The sequence below is a fragment of the Poecilia formosa genome, unplaced genomic scaffold (genome assembly GCF_000485575.1).
Source record: "Poecilia formosa unplaced genomic scaffold, Poecilia_formosa-5.1.2 Scaffold8, whole genome shotgun sequence".
Taxonomy (NCBI): Eukaryota; Metazoa; Chordata; class Actinopteri; order Cyprinodontiformes; family Poeciliidae; genus Poecilia; species Poecilia formosa.
Window position 1 is genome coordinate 2541372 of NW_006799947.1, and position 23082 is coordinate 2564453.

At 38.5% G+C, this 23082-nt stretch overlaps 1 protein-coding gene across 3 annotated transcripts in view; it reads left to right on the forward strand.

The window, feature by feature from the left end:
- The window catches only part of LOC103154267 (leucine-rich repeat and fibronectin type-III domain-containing protein 2), a 133885-nt gene extending 111434 nt beyond the window's left edge, over positions 1–22451 (forward strand). For all 3 annotated transcript variants that reach the window (XM_007575486.2, XM_016662390.1, XM_016662399.1), the window contains 2 exons: positions 13452–14847; positions 17529–22451. In XM_007575486.2, the coding sequence (XP_007575548.1) occupies positions 13472–14847; positions 17529–18519 (2367 nt within the window). In that variant the 5' untranslated portion in view covers positions 13452–13471 and the 3' untranslated portion in view covers positions 18520–22451. The remainder of the gene's footprint in view (positions 1–13451; positions 14848–17528) is intronic.
- Positions 22452–23082: the final 631 nt, after the last annotated feature.

The window sequence follows — 23082 nt, forward strand, 5'->3', positions numbered from 1 at the left end:
GGGCCAGCTAAATATTAAATGAACCAGATACACGGAGGGATGGGAGGGGAGACTCTTTGGCTGGATGAAGAGAGTAAAAACACGAGGCGTGGGCAGTGCGGCTTGTCAGTTACCCATTTATGTCTGAGATAGTGCACAGCCTGCGCTTTGCCTCAGGAGGTGTGAGGAGTGTTGTGTGATGGATGCAGCAGCGAATCCACAACCGGAACGATGTACACGGCCCGGCTTCAAACGGAGCTGTGAGGGAGCCGTCCGACCATGCACAGAGAGCTCACTCAGTCTGGCTTGGTTCTTATATTTTTTTATTCTCAAACCACATCTCAAAAGGAGCAGAGATTGAGTTGAGTTATGAGGAGTCAGTCTGCCACCATAAGATAAAATGAATTGGAGTGGAAATTATGAAATCCTACATTTTTAACTGTAAAAAATAAACTTTAGGTTTGTTTATGAAAATGAATGCCAAGTCACGACAAAAAGAGAAAGTAAGCTGAAACAGCAAGTCAGTAGAATAGATGGATTTTGGAAAGAACTTTCCCTTTATCCTTTTTTGGACTTGTAGCTAATGCTAGTTATGTCCATAACCAACAATTAGGAAATATGTACAAAGTAATGGGAAAAAAGCAAGCACGAGGAAAGCGAGAATGCAGCCTAGAGTTGCATTAAGCATGACTGTTAAGTTAAACTTTGGTGTCAATTCATCAATGGTAAATTGCTTGTGTGTTTTGTCTAGTCCAGAGGGCCCCAAAGCACATGGTACTCACTTCCTGTTTTTGAAAGAGAAGTGTTTACGGTTCCTTTTGCTGCGAAAAATAAAACAATTAAATTAATTAATTAAATTAAAACAAATGTCTAATTCCAGGAACATTTACGCCTTTTTGTTCCTTCTGCACACCTGATAAGCTGAAGCGTAAAAAAAGAAATGCATGGAAACCAAAATAACATTTAGAACCGAGCGGCAGCTTATGCATTTGTGGAGCAATATTCAATGAGTCGCAAAGTGACAAGCTCCAGGTGGCTTGAATGGCCCGCGTTGTTATGGTGGTGGTTAAGAAAATAAAACCGGTAATTCTCCATCTGTAGGAATCATTTGAAATCCCCCCTGGCTCATGTTTTCTGCAGTTTTGCTGACAATATAACACAACTTGCTCTGCTCAGCTGATTAAACGTTACCTCAAAATGCAGACATTAAAATTAAAATATTAAACGAGGCTAACTCAGGCTAAACGCCCAGTAGAAAGCTCCAAATTGGCTGTTTTTATATTAGTGTTGTTATAATGAAATTTGTGCACAAAGCGATGAAACATCTCAGAATCAGGAAAAATTAAAAGGACATGGATGCAATCTAATTAGCTGAAGGTTAATTAGGTCACTTTTTAATTTTATTTCCTGGACTGGTTTTATTTTTATTGCTGTCAGAAACCATGTGGCTTATGTTAAATCCCCATCTGTGACGCTGCCGTTCATTTACTGACTATACAACAGGAGCTTTTATCTAATAAGAAGGATTTGTGATTTTCCTCTGATTCCTCAGTGTTTGCTTTTGAATGTCAGCTGCACAAAGTTGACATCCAAAGAGGAAAGAAAAAGGTGCATGGCCTTTAAGACTTTTGACCTGATCCCTGTATGATTTATGAAGATATAAAATCAAATAAAGATGGCCTTCCGGCAAAGTTCATCTCTCTCAAAATACTTGTTATTTTTCAGCAAACCTGGTGGGGTGAGAGGAATAACCTTTGATGCGAAATGCAGTGCAACATCGGAAGGAAAGCTGCTAGAAGACTTAAGATTTACCTTCCAGCAGGAGAGTGAACATAAACATACAGACAGGGTTTCAATGAAATGTTCTGGAGCAAATTATATACATTTGTTAGAATGGCCTCGTCAAAGTCCAGACCAAAGATAAATAGGCTTTAAAATTACTGTTCAGCTCAGTTGGCAAACTCCAACTGAGCTGAGCTGTTTGGAAAAGAAAAAGTGAGACAATTTAATTCTCTAGTAGGAGACGTGCAGCTAAGATAAATGTTCACAAATGCAAAGCACGCCTTTGTTACCATCCATCTTTCACCATGCAATTATATAATTTTTGTCTTGGTCTATCACAAAGAAAAATTAAAAATTTGCCCATTTACTAATTTCAAACTGTAAAAAAGTAGTAGTAGTAATTTTCAAGGTTCTGCATATGTTCTTGACAGATGCAACTCAGGCAGATTTTAATCACATAGAAGCCATTCATCTGCTGAAAAGTCACGGTCATTTGAGATTCCTGCTTTTAACATCCACGTAATTCATTCATGATTCATTCACAGCAATAATAAAAACCCAAAGCTGTTAATGAGAAATTATGTAAACTGTTAAAGGTGCAAGTTTCCCAAAATGTAAACAAATCAATGCTTTAAAAAAAGAAAGGCTTATGTTGTAGCCTACAGCTGAGTCACAGCCGCTGCATTTTTAAAGCCCCTGACGTAGACTGAGTACAGGATTAAATTCGGAGTGTGACCTCAAAAAACAGAAATGTTTGAATCTCCCGTTAAAACCTCTCCTCAAGCCCCACAAAGCAGTTCCCTTCATTTTTTGCCTTGTTTAAAAGTGCAAACCTTATCACGACTTGGAAAAACTGCAGACGCCATAAGACTCTTTCAGAGAAAACGTGTTTACCAGCTACAAACTCTCTGGCTTCTGTGAAGTTTGAGGAAAATAAACTCAGCACTGTGGGAGTCTTTTTTTTTTTTTTTTTTTTTTTTTCCTGACAAGGTTAAGCATGGTGAGAATTTTGGCTCCTTCAGCCGGATTACATCACGCACAGAATGTGGGAGCACATAAACCCAAACACTAAAGGATCAAAACATGCAAATAGAAACGGTGCCAAATAACCTGAAGTCTAAACAAGCCGTCCTTCAACCACTGACATTAATGCACGTTGTCCTCAGCTTTCCTGGAATCTCAGAGCTGAAGTCCAGAAGCTCTTCTCTCGTAGTTGAAAATGTGCTTAACGCAATACTCAAATTATATACGACTTCTTCAGTCTTCCTTCTTTGGCAAACTTCAATGTTTTGAGATCAAACAAATTTTTATATCAGAAAGAAATAACTTGAGGAGTGGCAGTGACATGGCAGTGATGTTAAAGTGTGTGTTCTTATCTGAGATTAATATTGCTGTTATGACCGAAATAGTTCTCATGTTTACTACCTCACCACTTCGACGCCATAAAAAAAAAAAAAGACCACTTGGCTGGCATTACTTTTCTTCAGATGAACACCCCCCGGTTCGGTGCTGCATCATCACCATCACATGTCCATCCAAAACACATCCACAAACCGCAAACAAGATGGAAATAAATATGACTTGTTAATATTGGCCCTCCCTATTTTACTTATCAAACCGATACCAATGTGTTGAAAACTGATTAACTAGCCAATGCCAATTGTTCATTCCTAACTCTGGAGAAATGCAAAAAGTTTTTTCAGATTTTAGTAAAAAGGCTATTAAAACTAACTCCCTTTTAAGTTATGGATACATTTTTAGTCTAACTTCACCAGCCACACCTATACACAATTTTAATAAGTCATTGCCAGACCTAGATAATCAAAAATCAACTTAAAAAAAACAACAACAATACATGTCTGACAACATGAAGGAGGCTAAAATCAACACATTACGCCTCAATCTAAAGACACTCAAGAACAGAACATTTGTCAGTCAAAAAAGAAAGAATACAAAGACATTTCTAAGGATGTTTTCACACCTGAGGTGTATTGAACGTTTGAAACCAACTGAGGTTGTTTTTCTCCTCAGTGTGATGCATTTGTGTAGGTGTGAATACATTGCGGTGTAGACTAAATCAACCGTACCAAGATCACTTCCTACAAACGGTAACTGTATGTTAAAACACTCCAAAGCTTCTGGAGACCATAACCTAAAAGAGCACAAAGCCTGTATTGTCTTGGCCTAAAAACCAGCACAAAAAAAGACCAACATGTCAAACATGGTGGTTGTCTTCAGAAAATTAATGACGTGGTGGAGCTATGAATTCTCCTCTGGACCAAAAAATCCTAAAGGAGAATCTCCACTTTTCACAGTGTGACCTTTCACTCATTCTCGCTTGGGTTACGCTGTAAGCCAATGATTCAAATCACATCAGCAAGTCCACCTCTGAAAGGTTCCCAAAAAACATCCTGGCGTGATTCCAGTCACAATCGAGATGCGAGTCTTGTTGGCAGTTAATGCAAATGCTTGGTGGCATTTAATGCCACCGAGTCTCACGACCAATTATTGAGATTTAAGCGGCACTGACATTTGATTGACGTTTTTCTGATTTAAAGATGTGTCAGTCTATTCAGATTGGCTTTAAAAAGATGTCAGAATGCAATAATTCATGTTAGAGTAAAAATAAACAGACCACAAGTCCATCATTTATATTCTGTCTTGGGGCAACTTTATATGTACACAGAGAAAGCTGTTGTCACCATTTTGAGTGTCAGCACCCACAAATGATGCAACGCGGCATCAGTGGTTTGTGCACAGCACTTGCAGGTTTAGCTGTCATCCCGACTTGTTTTATCAAATTGCAGCGCAGAGAGAGGGAGGGAGAGATGTAATGCAACTAAGTCCACTTTTGCCTGTCCTTTGTCTTGGAGACTAGGTGGCTTTTTTTTTTTTTTTGTCTGTAATCGAATGTACTTTTGTTGCATTGCTGGAGTTAAAATGCAGAGAAATTGCTAAAAAAAATATGTTTCTACAATGGGCACGTAGTGAAAATGCCTCACTTTTTAAGTTACATTCTAATGGGAGGAAGTACATGTTAAAACCACAAACTTCCATGTGGTAACCTGAATGTATGTGACAAACCAACATAATGTCACAGACAACTGTGAAAAGCTCTCAAAATGCTAGGAAACGACACAAATACAGGCAAGGTGACCGACCTGAAATTCCAAGGGATACTTCTGGGATCGAGGGATAGGCAGAAAATAAACACTTGAACCAGAAAACTAAATCCTAAGCAGAACACAACCAGATTCAAGAATAACTTAAAGAGTGAAACAAATAAAGTAAAGTTTTCAGAGAGAAATAAAGACTATCTTTTAGAACCTGAAAATTACTGCTATTTTTTTAAATACCCACAGTGTAACCTGGATATGTTTGTTTTTTTTTAGCCTTCTTCAATTTGATACCACTAAATAAAATCAAGTGGAATCAACTTCTAATTAATTCTAATAATTAGAAGTTAATTCAGCTGATCCAGGTGATTATTAGTGAACAAACAACTCCATGAAGACCAAGGAAGACAGCAAACAGAGATGTGAAGAGATTTAAAGCAGAATTGGGTCATAAAACAATAACCCAACCTTTGTCCATTGTCTAAAACCTAGAGGGAAGGCGTTCACCTAAACTGACTGCACAAGAGCAGCACTAATCAGAGAAGCAGTCACTGTAACTCTGGATGAGCTGCAGTAGAGTTTTAGCATCTTTGTATGGAAAAGTATATCCTATTTACAGTTTTCTGACAGCCATGCAGATCAGTGGTTCCGAATCCTGGTGCTCAGAGACCATTGTCCTGTATGTTGTAGATGTAGATGTCTCGAAAGACATGTAGAAGATCGTTGGGTCAGATTAGACCAAAAGAAACCATTTTGGCTTGTGAAGCAGATGTGTAACTCTTCACATCACTCTGAACAAACCCTCACCATGCAGAACAAGAGGCAGTAGCATTATTCTCAAATACAGGGCAACTTTCGAGATCTTTAAAAAGTTAACATTTTAATAGGGTGACATAAAATCTAAATAGAATATCTTGAAGTTTGCAGTCCAGATGTGGCAAAATGCGAAAAAGTACAAAGGGTGTACAAAAAAACAGTTGTGCAAGGCACTGTAAAAAGAAAAATCAAATGTTATGAAAAGGATAAAAAGGTCAAAAATAACAAACCAAAGAGTCAAAAGAGAAACAATTCAACAGTGAAAGGAAAGCAGAGAAATGTTTCTTGAGCATAAATTGGGGTCTAAAGAGTTCATCAGACTGTAGAGTGACGTGTCCGCATTGAATTTCAACAATGGAGGGATTTGTTGCTGCAGAAAGAAAAGAAGAAGCCATCAGGATTACTGCCCTCTCTGTCAGGGACAGCACTACCTACAGAACAGTTGGATTTTTGTGTAACAGATGGCAAAACAGCTGCAGAGGCCATGTTCATATGAAGGTTACGCTTACATAAGAGACCTCTACTCACAACACACACCTTAAAAAAAAAATTAAAAAATTAAAAGCTGATGCTGTCGCATTGCCAAAAAAGCAGAAATTCTGATTTGCGCTACCTTCTGTCACTCAAAGGGGTCCATCATGTAAAACAGCAGGTTTCAGTTTGAGGCAGTTTAGTTTCAACATCTTAAATCATCATATTAAAGTCATGAAAAGGCTGCATGAGAAATAACCCCTCCTACATGACGTTTGATGACCTAAGAAATTAGCTCAACTTAGCTGATTTATATGCTCAGTTGTTTTTGTTTTTTCTTATATGTTGTCTAATACTAAAAGCTCCTTTTTTGACGCTAAGCCCACCTTACATAGTTTATTATTATTATTATTATTATTATTATTATTATTATTAAAACTGACAGCTATCCTTGTTAACAGAGTGGAGCAATATTTTTGCTCATTAACAGGGTTCAAATTGATAAAAACAAAATAAATAAAAAAATTAGTACATTTTCAAGCCGCTGTTGTGTTTGGATATTTATTTTCCTTTTTTTTTCCTAGTTATTTTTCCTATAGAGATGAGATGGATTTATGTTTTTTTGTTTGTTTTTTTTTTGCTCAGTTGTTCATGTGTTAATGTTCAATATGACCACCATAAGACTCTAGTGTGAAAACTGCTTTAGTGTCCATAAATTAGGGTGACCAACCATATTTTTCCCCAGACATGTCTGCTTGTCACTTTCTGTCCAGGGCATCCAGGGGCTTTCTTTGATTGATGAAAATGTCTAGGGTTTCATCGTTTTTCAGGGGACCAATGGGTATACTTATATCGCCCGGTGCGATGCATGGGATGAGGCAGCCTTCCTTTCATGTGACATTCTTCTCCGTCTTGAGCTGCTGCCAAGTGGGTGGTTTTGATCCGCTCATAGACAGAACAGACAACACAAGCTGTGTGGCAGCACTTCTGCTGATGTTTGCAAAATGCAAGAGTAGCTTTAAGGGGGAAAATACATTTCCTTCACACCATCCTGGTCACAACAAATGGGTAGCAGAGTGCACAAACCTGGCAGAGGAGAATGAAGACAAAGACTAAAGACTGAAATATTGAATGTAATTTAAGATTTTTGTATTTTTTTTGTCTAATTTGACTTAAATAAAATGTCTTCATCTTTTTACAGAATAATTCTCTAAGTTACAGAAGAGTGATTATAGGGGAGGCACAAATCTGACACTTTTTGCCAATATCACCACTGGCGTTATGCCAGTTTTTAACCGCTATTTAGCATTTGTTATATATATTTCCCTATGTTTCCCTTTGACAGTGTGTAAAAGTGACCACACTGTTTTCATTGCTTCTCTGTTACTGTTAAAACATCCCATAATCCTGCGCTGCATCACTATCACAGGCACATAACAGAACAAATACATGGACAGGTCCCTTATCACACCCCCTTCCAAACACACACAAATGGCAACAAAATGGAAATAGCAAATATTGGTTGCTCATGTCGTGGTGGCTTATCTGACGGCAGCCAGTATGCTAGAACATGACCAGCACCAGCTGACGGTGACGTTAATACCAATATATTGCGCACTTGTATCTTAAAATCATTCTAAAGAAAATAATGAGGTTGATGGCATTCAGATTACAAAGTAAGCTAAAAGAACACCACAACACCAAATATAAAAGTTATTTTTACTAAGTTAAAGTAACCGGTAACCCAGGGATGGACACCATGTTTCATTTATCTCTCATTCAGCCTCGGTCGGTGGAGATTAACTCTGGAGATTGACTTTGACAGTCTGATTCTTTTTCCTTTGACTTCTCACTTGCTTTGACAGTCACGGACAAGAAAAAGCCTGTCAGCTCCATGTATAAATAATGTTGTTCTCTTGAAATACCGACTTTTTGTCTTTCTGCAATCCCAAATGTTCCACTATCATTGCCTGGGAGTTGCAGCTGATTTTTTTTTTTTTTTTTTTTTTCCAAATGGTTGGCAGTTTTTCTCTAGGCAGATTTTCAGAAGAGACTATCAGAGCATGTGTGTTTTATTTTTCCAGAAAATTTTAATTTCGCTGAATAATTAGTACTCTGGGTTGACAGATGTCTCTTGATGAACTCCTTGAACTCAGCGAGTCTATCATGGCATCTTAAGTGTGCTGTCTAAGAACTGACAAAACACTTGGATGTCAGCTTATGACTTAATTTCGGTTTTGAAAGATGGATCCTCAGCTCATCCATAATAAGCAAGACAGTTTCTTTCTCACTCATTTCTCACTCATTTCTCATATTTTTGTTTTTCTTTACTTTGGTGTCTTATTCTCTTTAAATTTGGATCTGTCCCTACTTGAAAACGAAGCCTAAATAATTCGATTTTTTTCCATTTGAAGCTTAATAGAGTTTGGTCTCAAAGCCAACTTAGTTTGTCCCTCAATTGAGGGATCAACCAAAACCTTCAAACAATTTCTCAATCAAGCCAAACGTTTGGTTGTTGCTAGGTTACTTCATAAAGATTTATCTTCACTAACCAATTTAGATGTGCCTAATGCTGGAGGGCTTTCCTGCAACTTTTAAATGCATCTCTTCTCCAACATGGACTGAATGGCTTCAGTGCCATTGCCAAACCACAACCAACGACAGACTGAGATTCTAAAACAGTGCAGAAAATCGACATCATTCTCAACTCCTTCTGTTCCCTGATTGGGCTGGTTGAAATTTTGCCAAAGAAATCAAACTCAATGGGAAAAATCCTAGACGGAGCACTGAAGGAGTATGAAAATCAAAGAGATGCAGCTGGAAGGAGTTTCCCCTTACTTTATTTTTTATTTTATTTTTTTGTCTTTCAAACACAGCCAGAGATATTTCAAGAGCAGTAGCAAAACAAAGGTTGTTGTTGTCCATCCCTAAAACACTCCCTTTAGCAAATAAAAATTAACACACGGTCAGTATGTCAACTACAAAGTAAGAAATGGCAAATAATTAAAACTTGATATAAACAGATAATAAACTTTTTGGCATTTTTATGTGCAACACTGTGATAACTTGTTCACCAATAGACGTTGCTCAATTTGAAGTGTGTAACTGATTAAATGACATAAAAACTATCAGAGGATAAACAGTTTATTGCTGTAGCTGCTTTATGTACAAGCTCTCCAGCCAAGTTGCATTTTTATTTCCAATTTTAAATCAGCAGGTGGGCCTACTAAACAGCATTCTCCTATTTCTGTCTTCTTCAAGAAATATGGACTTCATTGTGGTCGTTTTAAATCAAATCTTATGTAGTTTCACCACAAAGTAAACAACTATTGATATTATATTATTGATATTCATTGATGTTTATTTAGGAACTGACAGTCACACCTGAAACACAGAAACATCCGGTACATAAATCTGGCTTTTAGGTTAATATGTGCTCACAGGCACAATCTGATCAGATGCTAATCAGACATGTGTCTGCTTTGTTGCTCCTGGCAGGAAATTAGATCCATAAATTCATGTTCACTTTCTGGAAATGCACATAAATATATTGATCTCCATCAGCTACTGTTTCTTCAAGTGACAGCAAGTCAAATGTATGTGACAAGGACATGGGGGAAAAAAAAAAAAGTCAGAATAGAAATGCTCAAGTTTTCTTTAACAAAGTTATATTTTAGTTTTTGACATTTTAGTATTAGTTTATCAATCACAAGACTTGCACACATTTTTACTTTTCAGCCATTTGTAAATTCCTTTATTTTGTTATTATTATTATTGAAATGTATTTCTGCATAGGTATATAAATAAATATGCATGGATGGATGTGGAGGCAAATAAATGAATTGTTTGTCAGATGGATTGAAGAATGGTTAAAGGACTGATAATGGCCAGATTGTAGGATGGTGGATGCAATGACAAATGGATACATGACGGACAGATGAATGTATGAACAGATAGACCGATTATTAACTAATGGGTGGACACTATTTTTACTGAGGAAATAAATCCGACATAAATCCTGACAACAAAGATCTCACTTTCATGTTCTATTTCAATAAAACATAGTACATCATTTACCTTTCCATACTGTGCACAAAACTGTAAATAAGGAGTTCACCATTAACAAAGATGAAATGTAATATTTCTATAAATGTTTAAAAACCGTTCAAATGAATCCAGCCATTTAAATAAAATAGCATGAAGCTGTATAGCCTCGTGGTATTTCAGCAGCAGTTGTGTTTCGCTATAATTCAGAGCAGGCAGCAGGTAAATAGTTAAAGGCCTTAAATACTGCCCATGGCTCTCACCTCCTTACAGCTGAACCTTTTGCATCTCTGAAAGGTCAGTTTATCTTTGCATTTACCAACTTTCCATTGCTTGGCAACCAAAACAGCGCACGTTCCACGGGGTATATTTATTTTCTGATTTCATTATCATTAATATTACTACCGAGATTCAGCCGGCTCTACTTTTAGGTCTGCAGTTTCTACTGTTTTTCAAAATGGTTTCTTGCTTCACTTGTCCCCGTTCAGAGGAAAAAGGGAGATGTGAACTGGAATAAAGAAGCTATTTCAGGGGCTTTTTAGTCTGTGCTTCTAGATGCCATCCATTAAAACAGGTCCGTGAGAGAAACTGTCCGTCACTGCTGACAGTTCTCGCTGTGAAGCCTTGTGGGGATTAGCTTCAGAGTGCTGAGAAGATCAGAACCGTATGCATCAAGTCTGCAAAAATATGGATGAAATGAAACCATTCTACAGAGAATTTCATATAGCTTCAGCGGAGCTCTTAGAATTTTTATATGATGATTCAGTAACGTGTGGCAGCTTAGAGAGAAAAGGTCAGCTTATGATCTAGTATAGCCTCACGGTAAACAACCTAAGTGTTTTTAAAGAAGCCAACTGGACTTGTTCAGCTCTGACCAACAGCTGGAAATATTTTGACTTTCACGCTTTTAAGAGCCATATGCAGTTTATTGTTACCCACCCTATGACTGTGGCGTTTACCTAGTGTTTGCAAAAACTTGTCGGAGATTACCGATGTGAATTAAAAATTGGCCTTCAAATAAAACTTAAAATCGTCAATTGTGGCACAGGGGTGGAATCGAGATTTTAAAATCCAGGGAGTTGTTAAAGAAGGCTAAGAGGAGGGCAGTGATGATGTTGGGGTGTCACACAAAAATAAAATACCCAGGCAGTGCTGTAATAAATGTGATTGATTCAAAACATAAAGGTCAAATATTGAGATAAATATATAATGCACAAATAAGTCTGACTAATTGAAGCTATTTATCTTTTTAAAATATGGATTAAATAGATGCAATTCTTCAGCACATGAGTACATTGTCCTGCATGTTTAAAAAATGTCTGACCTCTCATGGCAGTTTGGCAGACTTGAATCAAAACTTTTTTTTTGAAAAGCGCTTTTACCTACTCAACCTGGTCCCGGGTCTTTTTTAGCTGCATTCAAAAACATGGTTAGCTTGGGAGGATTGTTGGGAACCTAGGGCAACAGCTTTGGATTCACTTCTTTAAATTTAAATTTCGCGAGCCTACCTTATGAATATGTATGGAAAAGTATCCTTCTACTGTAATTTGCTAATTGTAAGTATGCCATTGAAAAGCTTTGCATATTTCAGATTTTATTCCTTATTCAAGGTTCTGAAATATAAAAGTAAAAAAAATATATTAAGAAAGCTGAACAATTTTTTTTAAATAAAATCGGTGGACAAAGAGTTTTAATTGCACTTATGACTTGTCCTGCATAGTGAAGACAAGCAAATAACAAAAACAATATAATTTGTGGAAAATATACATTACAGACTTTACACAAGAATGTTAAAAATAATAAAACAATTTGTATTGCATGTTACATATCACAAATGATCTGCAGTTGAAATTGCAGTAAAAGAATATCTACCATGTTGACTAAGTACAACTGAATACAAAAGGATGCCACATTTTACAAATTTCCATAACTTTACAATTGTGTTACTTTGTGTCAGATACAGTCCCAATAACGTATATTGAAGTCTGTGATTGCAATGTGACAAAATGTGAAAAAGTTCAAGGGGTATGAATACTTTCACCTAAAAAAAACAGCAGGGATACAGATACCAATTTACAAATGTTTTCTAGAGCTTTTGTCTCACAACAGTGCTTTTATGCTAATACCTCTACATCAGGGGTGGCCAAGTCCAGTCCTCGAGAGCCACCATCCTGCAAGTTTCAGATGCATCCCTGCTTCAACACACCTGAATCAAATGACTGGCTCATTATCAGGCCTCTGTAGAGCTGATCCCGGTCTGTTGGAGTAAGGATACTTCTAAAACTTGCAGGATGGTGGCTCTCGAGGATTGGACTTGGCCACCCCTGCTCTACATTTACATCTGTAAATAAAAAGGGAATATATTCTATAAGTGGGAGAGACGGCAAATGACAGAGAAAAGAAATCACTCAATTTATCACCAACACAGATCCATAATTATAGACCTGACTAAAAGCGACATCAGAACCTTTGTTTTAAGCATTAAGCCGAGTTACACAGGGAATGTCTAGATTTTTTTGTACTCATCTTTGCAGCTTAGTTCCATGGCCTGAACTTCTTGAACACTCACCTGATGGTAATCTCAAAAACAGTTCACACATGAGTGTGTCTTGTAAATTAAACCAAGAAAAAAGAAAAAAAAAAAACACCCCTGTGAAGCAACCAGTATCGGCTTCACTGATACACATTAGCACAAAAAAAAAAAAAATGCTGATTGTGCCCATGATTCCAGAGAAAAAACACCCAAAGAGGAGTATTTCATTTGTAGAAATTACTTGGGTAAAAACAAAGATGGATTTTTAAATTTTGAGCATATTAGAAATTAATGAAACAAACATCTTGGGGAATTAAAAGTTCACCAGATGAAGCCAAGGGTGACCATTCATTCGGAGGACTCAGCCAGGTGTGAGGGTTGATAATATGTTCATGGAAGCGTGCCGATTCCATCAAACACCTGCGCCTTCTCCAATCTTTTTTCTAGCCAGAATTATTTTTTATTATTGCAAATGCTGTGGAAAAACGGTGAGGACTGAAAGTGAGTCAAACAAAAGGATAAAGGAAGAGACAAAGATAGGTAAACTGATTATGTAATGAGCAAAGAAACTCTTGATGACATCAGTGTGTAAAATTCCTTAAGAAACTCGACCCTTTGACCTTTAATCTGAATGATCCAACTACTACAAGTGATTTTGTGCACGTGAAAATGCCAAAACTTTGACAGTTTCCTATTTTCTTCTTTTCCAGGTTCCTTTAAATGAGGTAACATGGACAAAGTGGTCATCTGCCTCCTGATTCTGGGAGCCGCTATGACAATGGTCCATGCATGTCCCAAATACTGCGTCTGTCAGAACCTCTCGGAGTCTCTGGGGACCTTGTGCCCCTCTAAAGGTCTGCTTTTTGTTCCACCGGACATAGACCGGAGAACTGTAGAGCTTCGGTTGGGAGGCAATTTCATTCTCAAGGTCACCACTCAGGACTTTGCCAACATGACAGGTCTGGTGGATCTCACTTTGTCTCGCAACACCATCAGCAGCATCCAGCCTTTTTCCTTTATCGATCTAGAGACATTGAGGTCACTGCACCTTGACAGCAACCGGTTGACTGAACTGGGAGCGGATGACCTACGAGGACTGATCAATCTGCAGCACCTGATCCTCAACAACAATCAACTAAATCAAATCTCAGATTCAGCTTTCGATGATTTACTGCTGACTTTGGAGGATTTGGATTTGTCTTACAACAACCTGCGCAGTGTGCCTTGGGAGGCCATCCGTAAGATGGTCAACCTGCATCAGATGAGTCTGGACCATAACCTCATCGCCTTCATTGCTGAGGGGACTTTTACAGACCTTGAAAAACTGGCTCGCCTAGATCTGACATCCAATCGCCTCCAGAAGCTTCCTCCGGACCCGATCTTTGCACGGTCCCAGAGCAGCATGGTGATGAGTACACCTTATGCACCTCCACTCTCTCTGAGCTTCGGTGGAAACCCACTGCACTGTAACTGTGAGGTACTGTGGCTGCGAAGGCTGGACCGGGAGGATGATATGGAAACGTGTGCCTCTCCAGCCAGTCTAAAGGGGCGCTACTTTTGGTCTGTCCGTGAGGAGGAATTTGTCTGTGAGCCCCCACTCATCACTCAACATACACACAAATTGCTGGTGCTGGAGGGCCAAACAGCTAGTTTGCGTTGCAAAGCAGTCGGTGATCCAATGCCAACTGTGCATTGGGTTGCTCCAGATGATCGTTTGATTGGCAACTCCTCAAGAGCCACTGTATATGAAAATGGCACCCTTGACATAGCAGTCACCACATCCAAGGACTATGGCATTTTCACTTGCATTGCTGCCAACGCCGCAGGGGAGTCTACTGCCTCCATCGAGCTATCAATCATTCAACTGCCCCACATCACTAACAGTACTAATCGTACTACACTGCCAAAATCAGGACTTTCAGACATCACCAGCTCTACTAAGATAGGCAAAGGGGAGCCAAAGCCTCCTCCAGAAAAGGTGGTTTCTGTATCTGAAGTGACTGCCATCTCTGCTTTGGTCAAGTGGACCGTAAGCAAATCAACTCCAAAGGTCAAAATGTTCCAGCTTCAGTACAACTGTTCTGATGATGAAGTTCTCATTTACAGGTAAGAGAAGCTGCAGTCAGTTATTTCCAAATTAAAGCTGAAATCTCACTGGCCATACTGCCCAATTGGGATTGAGATATAATCTCTTTACCTCAAAATGCCATAATAAGTTCAGGTTTTAGAGTTAATTGCTAATTGTCTGAGCTCTTGAGACAACTATTTCTTGTGAAGCATTACTCTGAGATCAACATTCATCATTCTTAATCCTTCTTTAGTTTTTTTTTTGTTGTTTTTTTGTTTGTTTGGTTTTTCACCATAAAGCAGACAATTTTGTGAGGATACAGCTTTCACATTCTGAGAAACCCAAAGAGAAATCCTTGCCCTGAACCATTAATTAGAAACCCAAGAAGAAAAAGGATTATAGAGCTCATTCTAATGTATCCCTCTTAAGCTGCTGAACTCCATACAAGTGTGGGCCTTGGTGACAGTAGCAGAAGATCTTTGGGGGCTCTGTGAAATCAATTTTCTGTTTTAGATGAGATGCTGAATGGAAAAAAAAAATCTGATGGATAATTGTCTGGAAATATAGAAAATAGCCTCAGTGTTCAGCTAAAAAATGGTGTGGTACATACAGAGAAGAAAAATAGCTTTTTCCAGATTCAGTATCCCCTAAAGTAACATTTATAGATCTTTCCAGAGAATGCCCACATAGTAAGGCACAAGCCATTGTGAAAATTAGATACCTTTCTAAGCTTCAGCGGTTTTATGTGACACCTTCCAAGCTCCAATAATTGACATCAAATTTCTGCAAAACCTTATCAGATAATTTATTTTCTATTACCTGCATAGGACTGGTGTTTAGCTGGGAATCTGAGATTATAGCCAAACGCAGCAGTGAAGGATGTTACTTTTCACAAGCGGAGTTGATGCATCTCACATCTGTGCAAATTCAATAATAAGCTTTTTATCTGATTTCCTTCCCTTTCATGCACATTCTGTACCAGCTTTCCTCTTTTTCTGCCTGGTGACAATAGTGGATGAGTCATCTACATTTGCATTCATGAGGAACTCGACAAAGCTAAAGCAGTTCCCTGCATTTTCTTTCTTCTTTTAAATTACATTAAATTGCTTCTCTTCGATTACTAGCAGTAACTGCAAAACAAATTGGGTTGCTGTGTATTTAAAAGCTCCATAATTAATTTGTTGACCAAAAAAAATCTATTGTATTCATTATGTTTATAGGGTTATAGCATTCCCAGAAAGGACTGTTTTCATTAGATCAAAATGAATGCAGCGATGTGCAGCTACAATAGCTCAAAAGGGTCAAACAGTTCATTACTTATGTTTGATGTTGAAGCCCATGTTTACGTTCACCTGGTGGCTAGTGGTAGTACCTTAAAATAATGTTGTGTCCGTTTTTAAATTGTAAACGTACTATATGTGATGTTTGTTGACATGCTTTTATGATTATGTAAATCCATCTGACTGAACCCTTAAATGGCTTTGGACAGACTAAAATCAACTAAAAGATGCTTGATCGCTTTCAATATGTTTGGAGAAAACCAACCACAGCACATCAGCAAAAAAAATGATTAATACAACAATCAGGTAGAGCAGAAGAGGTGTAATAATTTGGATTTGTTCTGAAGCCACGCGACCTGGGAACTTGGAAGTCATCAAGTCATAAATTCTACTTTATATTAAACTTCTTCTCTGACATCTGAAGTTTGGATTAAACACTGTCTTCAACAGGACAATGATCTTAAGCATAGTATTGTATTTACAGCACAACTGCTGAAAAAACTAATCATTTTGTTGCAATGGCATAATCAAATTTCAGGCTCCCTTGATTGAAAGCCATAATGGAACCTTAAGAGAGCTGTGCAGAACCCAATGTTAGCCATAATGTTTAAAGCAACGCTTCAACAAGTATTTTGAAATTCATCAACAACAATAAAAGAGACTGATGAGGGTAAATTAAAAAATATTAGTGACAGTGTTTACTGTTTAATTCTTAATTTTCACCATGTTGTACCTACAATTACATATTTATGCACCAGGATGAGCAGGAACAAAAATAAATCTTCCTATGAAAACCAGTTTCTAAAATGATATGAAATAAAGTAATATAAGTGTATTGCTTGCAAATGTTCACCTTTGTCTGAGTTTTCCACCTAAGAATTCAGATAAATAAAATCATCATGAGGGGCAGCAGAGCAAATGTACGTGTTCACTTGCAGGTTGCATAACAAGACAGTTATGTTGAACAGCAAACAGTCCCATTGGTGCCTTCAGAGTTCAAACAAGTTGATGGGTGTACCATCCAAAGCACATCATGCCATCAAGCAGATGAAAGAAAGAGACATTTCTAGCATCAACAAGAATAGTTATTTATAATTCCCACTTAAATGAATCCAGCAAAATTGCTTGTTTGCTCAGAATAAATCCATTTGGTATCTTATAATTATTGATGCCCATTTAATAAAACATCCTAAAACATTTGGTCTAATCTAGTTGACCATTTGCCTCCTTCAAATCAAATGTTACACAGTGGAAGAAAAGTAGTAATCTCTTTAAATTACTTTCTGCATGTAAAATTCTACATGACATGCTTGTTCTTTGGTATTTCTTTTATATTCTGTGTCTAAATAAAAAGTGCTATAAGCATATTTATTCTTATCAGTTTTGATCCCTTGCGAAAAGACTTTTGTCATGCTTTATCTTCCCATTTGTGCTTCCAGGATGATTCCCAGGACTCACCGGGCCTTCGTAGTCACCAATCTGGTGCCGGGAATGCAGTATGACCTGTGTGTCCTGGCCATCTGGGATGACACCGCAACCACTCTCACTGCCACCAACATTGTTGGATGCATCCAGTTTGTCACCACGGAAGATTACCCACAGTGCCAATCTCTGCACAGTGGATTTATGGGTGGCACCATGATTCTGGTCATTGGTGGCATTATTGTTGCGACTCTGCTGGTCTTTATCATCATCCTTATGGTGCGCTATAAGGTAACCAGTGGGATTCAAACCAATAAATTACCCACTGTAAGTAACACATACTCCCAGACAAATGGGGGGGTGAACAGGTTCAATGGAGCCCCACCACAGGTCAAGTCCACAGTAGTGGTCATGCGTGAAGAAATGGTGGAGTTTAAGTGTGGATCCCTCCAGAGTAGCCTTTCTTCATCATCATCGTCCTCTAACTCGTTGGACAGCCAAACAGGAAGAGGAGCAGGCTATAATGCGCAGAGCAGCGAATGCAGCAACCTGCCAAGTACCAAGTTTAGGAGGCATGTGCACGGCACTAAGGCTCGGCAAAACCTGGACCAACTTTTAGGGGCCTTTACATCACTAGAGCTACGGGGTGCAGCAAAGGACCACCAAGGAACTTCTGTCTCCTCGTCCTCTGCTGTTGCCAATCCCATGACAACAGTGGCTGTGGCACCACCATCTGACAAAGAACCCCTGCTTGGGAGGGCTGAGTCCACAACAATGCTGGGGCGCCTCCTTGGGTTTCAACATGAGGATAAACCAAAGAGGAGTCACTCATTCGACATGGGGCATGTCGGGGCAGTACAGTGTCGCAGCAGTCAGCCACGTAGGATCAGCAACATCTGGACTAAACGCAGCCTGTCTGTTAACGGCATGCTTCTGCAGTACGACGACAGCGAGGATGAGAAACCCACTTTTGAGAGCTCTGAGTGGGTTATGGAGAGCACAGTCTGAGTCTATGACCAAACAATAGATCTATATTAAAAACTAAAGAAACATGAACACAGCAGGATGTTCTGTATGAACTTCAACCATGTGAATACTGTTTAAATGATTATGTGACAAAAATAAAGCTGACTGTCCAAGATTGAAACTCTTGACTATATTTGAAAAATGTTCCATTCTGAATCCACTGGAGAAATTACCTACATGGAAAAACTATCTACAGAACGATAAGATACTCATACTGGATTTACGTCTTTAAAGGAACTGAACTCTATGAGGACTTACTTCAACTGTGATAACCTATATCACACGTTTCAGACTCAAAGTGGAAATGTTCCAGCTGTAGAAAGAGGGGGACCACAGGAGCTAGTATAGTAGAAAATTAAAACAAAGTCATTTTTATTTTCATGTTCTTTTTTTTATCATTTTTACTATTTATTATTTCAGGTGATTCACCAGAAGAAAGACTCACCTCAAAACATTAAAAACAGGTTTACACAGGATGTACCAACTCTCATGTTGCCATTTTATACCCCTATTTATCATCATCATCATCATCATCATCATCATCCTCATCATTTTCTCAGGTTATGCATGAGGTGACCGTATGAGAAACAAAACAAATGCTAACTTAAAACGCAGGCTGTGCTTGTACTCAAGTTTGTAAAAGTGTTTTTTTTTGTTTGTTTTTTTTGAGCAATCAGTATCTTAAACGCAGCACACAGCAGGCAGTGATCTCATTTTGAGAAATCAGAGGAACTCAAATTGGAAAATTGAGCTAACAGCTAATCAGAACAGGAACCACTCAAAACCAAAAGTATGGAGTCTAAAACAACTCAGTCAAATCATTCCCATTTATTTAAGCTTCAAGTACCTTGTCACTTTTGTATGAAATTTTCATGTGGACACCGTTTGGTTTTCTTAACCAAATTGTGTCTATATAAGTGTGTATGCCCTATAGATGGTGGGTAGAATAGCCAAGCTGTGAATCACTGCTTCTCTGTATTGATGGGTCCCAGTGGAAGTAGCTTTGGTAGCTTTTTGGATATGTCCCAAGACGGAAAAAGCCCCTTGCCAGGATTTGCTGTAAATGCTAAATCTTACAGCCATCTTGAGGATTCCAAACAACCTTGGGGCTCTTGTTTACAAGTCAGGTTATAACTGAGGAATAGATTTACTTTGTGGATGAGATCAGCATCTGCTGAATGTGATGTGGACACTGCATCAGTGAATAGTGATGAAGAGAGAACTGAGCTAAAGGACAAAGCTTTCAATTTGCACGCCAGTATATGTTCCATCATTCGGTTAAGGTCATTAGTTGTGGGTAATAAGCCATCTGTAAGTGCAATTGGATGGAATTAGCTTCCTTAGGAGGGCTGGATTCTCATAAAGAAAGGGTGAAGGATTGCTCTATAGAAGGTGCTCATATTAGAGTCCCAGTTTCTCAATATTGACAAGAGCCAACAAAGGTAATTTGGGTATTGGTATTGCCATCTGGGCCAAACTGGAAGAGCCCCTTCCACAGATCTGCTGGAGAGATTACATTTTACAACTCTCTCTTGAACCCCTCAGAGAAATCATCAAATGAGCTGAAGGAAGTAGCTGAGGGGGACTTGGGTCTGGAGAGCTCAGTTTTATAAGCTACTGCTTCAAGTAAAGTAGTTTAACTACCCTGGTTGTTAAGATGTAGGGGTAAAACAGAGGAAAAGATCTGATTGTTGGACTGGAGGGACATCTACAATACAAACACTGAACCAGCCTGCATTGGCGACAAAAGAAACGAGGCAAGATTCTCAACCTACCCATCAGAGGACATGAAATCCCTTGGCTAGACTCGTGAGTGTGGGGATTGAGCAAATGAAATAAAGTGTGAATTAAAGTAGCTAAAATGACTTCTCTCAGCAGTGGGACTGGACTCCTATATAGAAAAAGGGGGAAAGATCCACTTTTGGAAGGCAGTCAGAGATGGGGCTGCTTTGCATTGGCAGGGAGTCAACTGAAGAGGTTTTGGTAAATGAAACCTGTTGATCTTCTGATCAAAAGAGGCTGGATAGATAATATCCCATTTTATTTGGGAATGAATTAGTGTCCCCCAGTTGAGGTGAGGGAAGGGCCTTCTGGCAGAATTCGTTTTCTTTTGCATCCTTGCTGGCGAGTGGAGAGAAAATGTGTGATGAGTAAGAGCATTTTATGTATAAAAGTGACTCAACAGAGTGCTTAAATTGCAATTAAAGTTTTAAATTTAAGTTCAAGCTTCAGAGTGTGAAATTAGCTCTGAAAGGAGCTGTTAGCTTGATTTCACAATAATGTATTTCCCCCCCAATTCTCAATATTCAGATCACTCCAGCTTCAGGAAAGATACTGACAGCAAATACTTATCCTATCTGCCCACCCCCACCCCACCCTCCCACCTAGTTGGTCTCCAAGGAGACAATTATAACGTTTGTCCAGCTCAGGTTGAAATCCTGCTTTGCAAGTAATTTGATTATCTGGTGCTGCTTTGCAGGAGTCCCTGCAGACCAACGGCTCATTGACGTGAACGTCGTTTCCCTAAGAGTGTGGTTTCAGCTACTATCAGCACAAATTACTGTAGCCAAATGCAAACAGTGTTTGAAATTCATCAAGCCCTTTTAATCATTTGCCCAAAGCAGCCAACAGCATGATGTATCACTGCATTCTGAAACTCTTCAGGCAACAGAAACAAGAAAGCATGATAATTACTCATTTAGCCAGGTTAAATGGAGGAATTTGTCATTTATTGGCTGCATAAAGGTCACTCTGCTGCTCATGAGAGGATTTTATTTGGAAAAAATGGGAAGAGTGATGACTTTTAGGGAGCCAATAAGTTGCAAAGCCTGGGAATTTATTTCACCACATTGCATGATACAAAACCTATTTTGATTAATGTGTTTACTTGACTTGATTCACCTGAGGAACAATTCATCTGTTCTTCTCCTTCATACAGGGCTGTACATTGCAGTAAGATACTTAAAAATTTGTTACTTTTCAGATCACTGCCTAAAGTTAGCTGCATCATCCCTGTGTTTTAATGCCTTTATCAGTATTCTGTGGGACTGTGCTGCATTTCAAAAATGTTGGGTGATCATCATTTCCTTTTCCTCCTACAGTAGATGTACTGTTCTGTATATTGGTATATTTTTTTGTACAATACCTGGGTGAGAATGTAAGGGGGTCGGGTGGGGATTGTGCAGTAGTAATTTTATTTTCATGTGAAGCAAACAGTGAGAAGGTGCTTTACCGTGGTGTACCAATAAAAGGTGGTTGTTAGTTGGCTTACTGAATGGGATTTTACATGATGTTTCAACAGCGGAGGACTGGAAATTCTTAAGTGGTTGAATCAACATAAAGTGCATGTTTGCTCTTAATGTGTTACCTTTATGCTGTCAGTTTTGTGTTTGTTTCCCCACCACATTTATAAAGTCATATGATTGTTTTATTTATTTTTTTCCCCCTAGCTAAGCTTGACTTCCAATTTGTCAAAATTATATTTCTGTAAAACTTTTTTTCTGACAGCTCACATAAAAAAATTGTGCATATCATTATTTTGAGATTTTTTTAATAATAAATAACTATAATATGGATAGTAAAAAAAAAACATTGTACACAAGTTATGAATCACTAGAAGTGACTGAGTATATCAGTACTTAAAAATTCCTTCTTTAGAATAACAAAACAATCTTAAAGACCAGATCATTTAAAAAACCGAAATCTCAAGACGGAACCAGACTAAATGAAAACTGTGTGATGGTAAGATGAGAATGGTGCTCTGGTACTTAGCGACCAGTGGGAAGCAACCGTTGAGCCTCTGTGTGCAACATCATGTATCATCCCTCTCCACTCTGCTAATCAACACTATAACGTAAATGTGTACTTGACTCGACATAAGACATGATTCTCACCTGAACTTCTAAGCAGAAAAACATCTATTAAAAATATACTCTTTGTGTGAAAACATTTTGCTACAAAATGATATAAAATATTGATAAATTCCTATGGACCAAACTGGCTCCACTTTGTTTTCTTTTTTCTTGAGAAGTCAACTGTTGCACATGTTAGCAGCTGCGACGCTTGAGTCAGATCAACGCTAATTGTTTCTTTCTGCGTCTCCCCACGAAGCGCTGAAACACTGAGTGTCCTTCCTGTCATCCTGCAGGTGAGCAGAGGGGGTTTTTCCTCCAGAGGTCCAGCTGCTGTAATCAGGCCAGTCGCTGCTGACTCACCTCAACACTGTCCTTATTACAAATCACCTGTACATGCAGCTCCTGGGCAGAGCCCATAATAAGGCCTTAATTCATATAATCTGTTAGCGAAGGTGCTTACGGCAGCACAGAGTAACTATAATCTCTACAAGGGGAAGGCGTTGCATGACGAAGGTGCAGGATGAACACGACCGCTGGATGTCAAACGCAGCACGAGCGCTTATTAATAGACCTTCAGTTGTCAAATACTGGATTTGAAAATACAAATTAAAAAAGTTTTACAATGACAAGTAAAGGCATTGAGAATATCCCTTCATGAAAATTAAAGTGAAGCAAACTGAAATATAAAACT